Source organism: Cryptotermes secundus, unplaced genomic scaffold (assembly GCF_002891405.2).
Source record: "Cryptotermes secundus unplaced genomic scaffold, Csec_1.0 scaffold354, whole genome shotgun sequence".
Classification (NCBI taxonomy): Eukaryota; Metazoa; Arthropoda; class Insecta; order Blattodea; family Kalotermitidae; genus Cryptotermes; species Cryptotermes secundus.
Genome location: NW_019737392.1, coordinates 562,917 through 568,916, shown reverse-complemented (window position 1 = coordinate 568,916; position 6,000 = coordinate 562,917). Strand labels below are relative to the sequence as shown.

Below are 6,000 nucleotides of genomic sequence, written 5' to 3'. Positions count from 1 at the left end.
CATTGCTAATATGTTTTTCTAAGATTTTTGAAAGAGTGGTTTACAATAGGATAAAGCAACATATATATACAAACAATTTAATGTCTTTTGCACAGTTTGGATTTAGAGAAGGCAGTAACACAGAAATGGCAATATATACACTGACTAATCATATTTCAGAAACATTGGAAAGACGCAGTCATTCATTGGGAATTTTTTGTGATTTGACTGTGTGAATCATGATATTCTTTTGAGTAAATTAGCAACATACGGCATAGGTGGTAAAATAAAAATATGGTTGAAGTCCTATCTGGAAAATAGAAGACAAATAGTTGAACTCTATAATAATGAAAATGGTAAATGCTGTTTATACTGGGGAACCGTCAAATATGGAGTGCCACAGGGCTTGATTTTGGGTCCTTTGTTGTTCCTTTTATATATTAATGACCTGCCGTCAGCATTAAGTACTGACAACAAGTCATTGTTGTATGCCGATTATACAACTATATTAGTGTCGGGTATTAATATTAATGAAATTCAAGAAAGGTCTAAACGTACGTTAAATTCCTTAAGTCAATGGTTTAAATACAATGGCTTATGCCTAAATTTGAGGAAAACTAAAGTGTTAAAATCTGAAACAATCAATCGTGACAATATGCCTGTACATTTAAAATGTAACGATGAATTATTACAAGAGGAAACTCATATTAAATTTTTGGGCATTGAAATTGATAAGTGCTTGAATTGGAAGACACAGGTTGAATCACTGTTACCCAGATTGGGAAAGGCATGTTATGCAATACGAATTATGAAACCATACAGTAATGTTACAACACTTAAAATGATATATCATGCATACTTTCATTCACTCATGAGATATGGGGTAATTCGCCAGAGGCCAAGATCTTTCTCTTACAAAAGAAGACTATTAGAATAATACTGGGGATGAAACATAGAGAGTCACGTAGGCCAGCATTTATAAAGTTAAATATATTAACACTGGTGTCTCAATATATTTCATCTCTGATGACTTTTATGATAAATAACTTGGAGTATTTTACTTTTAATTATTCAACTTATGAGAGACCAACAAGACACGAAAGAAATTTACATGTCCTACAATCACATCTCGCAATGAGGCAGAAAGGGGTCCATTGCATGAGTATAAAAATATTTAACAGTCTGCCCGGATATTTATCTAACTTAGTACATGATAAAAAACAGTTTATAAATGAAATAAGAGATGTCCTAATACATAATCCGTCATATAATGTTGATGAATTTTTGCTCTTCTGTCGGGATCAACAGCTAAGGAATAGAAGGATGTCCCACAGTAGGCATTAATATAGACAGTAAGTGTAAGTGTAAATTAAGGAAGGAGAATTATTATGTATTGCTAATTATCTTGTTGGTATACTTGTAAGTGTAACATTGTATCTATTTATTTGAGGTATTCAGTTTAGATTTTAACTGTGATTGAATTGATGTTTCTGCGATTTTATCTGTGATTGTCTTGTGACTGTTGTTTGACAAGTTTTATATTCAGTGCCAGTTGCACACTTGTGAATACTCTGAAACGCTGATGTATGTATGTATGTATGTATGTATATAGAGACAGATGTTTTTCTCTGCAATATTTGTGTGCTGCATTTATTGTAATTGTTGCATAACAGTTCAGCTTCTAGCATGCACTTTATCAACTTTGTAGTTGCTAACCTGCCGGTAAATTAATATCATTCATTTCTGTTGCTATCATACTGACAAGCAGTCTGGGTTCATTTTCTAGCAATGAAGATGTGGCTGAAAGGATTCATTTGCATGATAATGAAGCTGCATCCATTCATAGCATCAGATATGAGAAAATAAATGTGAATAAAATAACAGTTTTATTTGCAACAGTAAATATCATAAATAAGTAATAATGTTCTTATTTTTATGCTTATTTACTATCAAAACATAGGACAAAAAATACTGGGAGATTTTTCTGGGACCTGTGAACGAGTTCATGACTTTTACATGTAAAGTAATGAGAACATCATTCCTGATTTATGAATTTTCACCTTACAAACAGTTTTTCAGGGAACAAATTACCTTAACAATTGAGGGATACCTGTATAAAAGGCTTACTTCACACCATTATCTGTTGAGTTCATGATCAGAAATTTTACTTACCAGCACTATAAATGAACAACTCATGGCTCAGTCTATTTGTGCCCATACATTTGAAAATTATGTCATATGTTTCTAAAGCCTTCAGATGGACACCAGACGGCAAAGCAGGATGCATGCACTGAGCCAAACGCTTGCTTATTTTGATGCGACGAGGAATAACAGGAAATTTCATATGGCTTAACACCACCTATTAAAAAATGTAGACCGTTTCAGTTTCTTGCCTATAAATTACTTTTTACAGAGCATTAAGATTGTCACAAAATTAACACATTTGATTTATAAATTATAATGACACTTACTTTGTTAAGTTTTCCTAGTGCTGATATTAGATCTGCCCATTCACTGGTATATTCAAAATTCTTCAGGGCTTTGTCTACTGCTGAAACATACCTGCCAACATATATTACTTCATGTAAGTTTTAAGGATTTTGAGTGGTGACTGTTCCGATTGTGGTCTTTTCCATTGTGACAATGTCTAGTCTTGTAAGAAAATACTGTCAGCTTTCTCACATTCCATTCTCCCTCCTGCGATTGAACTCAGCACTGGGCCCTAAAAAGGGTTATTTTTCTACCTGCCTATGGACCAGGCTCCATTACGTTACCCCCTCCTGTGAGCCTGAGTCACCACTTTCTCTGCAACAAACCAATCTAATCAAATTCCTCACACTACACACTTCATACTGAAGACCAAGCTAGCATATTCCTTCAAAATATAGATATCTGCTCAAAAGACACAATTCACAATTCAGGAGACCATAATCTGAACAAACTATTAATTGTTATTATAATCAATACAAACATTTATTCTCATTCCTGGTATTAAAATAAAGCAGGACTTTACACTATTCAGCATAAAAACCTCTCGTTTACAAACATATTACAACAGCACTAATCATTATATGACACATTTATGATATTCACAAGTGACACAGCAAGAATACTGTATGGTAGTCATTCCCAATGACCATAGAAACAGTTTCTGGGAAAAAAAATGTTTATTCTGATAATTTTCATTAAACAACAAGCAACTCGACTGTACAAAATATGTAATGAGAAACTAGCAGCCATTCACATAGTCAAGAAAATCCCCAACTTTTATACAACTCAAACATTCACTACCATAATGTGGTGGACAAAGTGGCGCTGGGGCAGGTTTTCTCCGAGTACTTCGGTTTCCCCTGCCAATCTTCATTCCACCAAATTCCCCATCATAATAATCAGGGGCAGGGTACAATAGGCCAATCAGTGGATGCTGTGCCGAGTGGACCCAGTTCAACTCCACCCAAAACTAAGCAAATTCACTACCATACTCACAATAACCCACCACTGAACCCTATCCTGAGCCAGATGAATCCAGTCCACACCCTATTTCTCTATAATCCATTTGAACATTATCATCTCATCTATGTCTAATTCTCTTAAGATGTTTCTTTTTCAGTTTTCTGATTGAAATTTTGTATGCACTTCTTATCTCTCTAATGATATGGTACATGCCCTGCTACAAATAATACGTAGTGCAATCCAAAAGTTCCCGAAATATATTAATAAAAACTATTACATCTTACCTAGATCTTATTCTGCACCATCACCTTCAAAGTAGTCCCCTTGGGAGCGCATACACCAATCCCACCGTTTCTGCCACTTTTCAAATGCATTCTGGAAGTCTTTCTTTGTTAGGTTTCCCAAGTTTGAAACAAAACTTTATACAGACACGCTGCTCTCTCAGGTCAGCCATCGCAAAACCGCAAACTCACGGAAACACAACAGTGGAAATACATTCACCAACAATAAACCAAACCACTCAACTCGACACCGCTTGCCACACTGATTCAAGAAGGATGTGTGAGGAGATACCTAGTGGTATTTCGATGTACTCATAATCATTCGCGCGCAAATTTCAAATTTCGGAAACATTTGGATTGCCCCACGTATTTGACAATATTTTTACTCCAAAGAAGTGAGATATTGCTGCAGTCTCACAGAAAAAATATAAGGAACACACACATTTTCTTATACCCTCTTACATACTATGTTTAAAAATTATACAGCAATTCCAATATACTTCTCCGGTTATTTCTTTCCTTTTTAGAATTATTTTTCTACTTCCACTTGGAACAAAAATCTATTCAGTATCACCATCCCCTTGTAACAAAAATCTGATAGAATATAAAAAAGTAGCAAAGAAACCCAGTTTTACATGCTATAAATGTGACACCACTGTAACTTAGGAACAATGTATCAAGGAATGATGCACCCTTATTTACATTTGGAGCAGTTACTGTAGCACTTACAATTATCATATCAGTTCTTTGTCCACTCATTATTTCACTGCAATGCCAATGCTCTGTGGGAACTTCCCACAGTCCAACAGACTACTACTTCGGTCAACCAGACTATTCTCACTCCCAGATCACATTGCGACCAATGGTCAGTCAATCTCATATTTATACAGCACTCGCTGTCAGGCCCCCTGAATATCAACCACGAGCGCTGACCATAGCTCCGCCCAGCAAGCATGGTATAAAAGGCAAAGCTCAAAACTGGTTATAATCAGTCTTCTCCAGTCAACCAATCGAAAGCCATCAGGAAGCAGCAGCTGCCATAACTCTCCAGCAACTGCGCCAAGACAACAGACTCTGCCAGCACACGCATCATAGGCCGCTGATCCTACCGGCGCACACAGCACCACATCACCAGCCAGCCAGACCAGCTGAATAGCCATAATGAAGACCTGGGCTGCTACAAAGCAGCCACCTCTATTAGCGCACGCACGGTTGAACAAACGGCCCCTTTCAGGACCAGCAAGTCTTGTGAATAATGCACAGTGGAACACATGGCCCTTTTCAGGACCAGCAAACTTGTGAACAACATACAGTTGAACAAACACCCTTTTTCTATATGTCGAAATGGCTTCCCAGCCATCCTATACATTTGTAGATAATATATACACCTGTTATAGTTTTACCTGGTTGTCTCTTGGAACATCGACATCCCACAGCTCACTCATGCATTCACCTCTTCTCTTCTTTCCTGCCACTGAATTGAACTAAAAACTGACTTACTACTCTGACTCACTAGCAGACTGCATTAATTAAGTGAACACTCATCTGCTCTGTACTGAATTCATTAACTTCCTGTTTGCTCTGCACTACACTCACCAGCTTCTCATCCACTGCACTCAACTGAATTGAATGACCACATGTCTGTACTATGCTGCCACTCAATTCAACTGGACTCATTAACCTCTCATCTGTGCACTGAACTGAAATGCACTGCCAGAACTGTTACAGCTACTTTTACAGACATGTCATCATTCAGAAAATATCTAGTACTCCTCAGTGACCCTGGCCTTCAGCATCAGCTGAGTGATTTCTCAAATGCGCCAGAAGGACCAAAGATGGGGTATATTCTGATCAGATGAGGTGCATGACAGCCTAGCAACATGACCCCTCTCCCGCAACATCAATAGTTTCATAAGATTTTGGTTGGCAACATAAAGCAATATTTCAGCATACAAGAGAACTACAATTATGTACAAAGACTTGATATTTCATAGCATGATTAAAACTCAGTGGTTCATAGTCCGCAAGTGAATTATACCAACTGAGTGACCTCCACTTGTGGGCAAAGTTACTGCCAACTACAGCGGATAGAGGGTGACGCGTGATCAGTGCAAAGAATCCTCACAGCCATTAATTTCGGTCCTGTTTCCTTGAAATAGCTCACTTATCCTCAAGAGGTTGAGTGGACCCATTCCAGACCCACTACTTCTCAGAAAATCTGGTCGTGCCGGGAATCAAACCCAGACCTCTGGATCCATAGCCAGGAACTCTGACCACTGGACCACAG

The 6,000-nt window shown here is 37.5% G+C and overlaps 1 protein-coding gene across 4 annotated transcripts in view; it reads right to left on the bottom strand.

Moving 5' to 3' along the window:
- The window catches only part of LOC111870294 (protein dopey-1 homolog), a 69,795-nt gene that overhangs the window by 55,890 nt on the left and 7,905 nt on the right, over positions 1–6,000 (bottom strand). For all 4 annotated transcript variants that reach the window (XM_023862452.2, XM_023862451.2, XM_023862453.2 and 1 more), the window contains exons 3-4: positions 2,451–2,541; positions 2,152–2,338 (exon numbers count right to left, since the gene is read on the bottom strand). In XM_023862452.2, the coding sequence (XP_023718220.1) occupies positions 2,152–2,338; positions 2,451–2,541 (278 nt within the window). The remainder of the gene's footprint in view (positions 1–2,151; positions 2,339–2,450; positions 2,542–6,000) is intronic.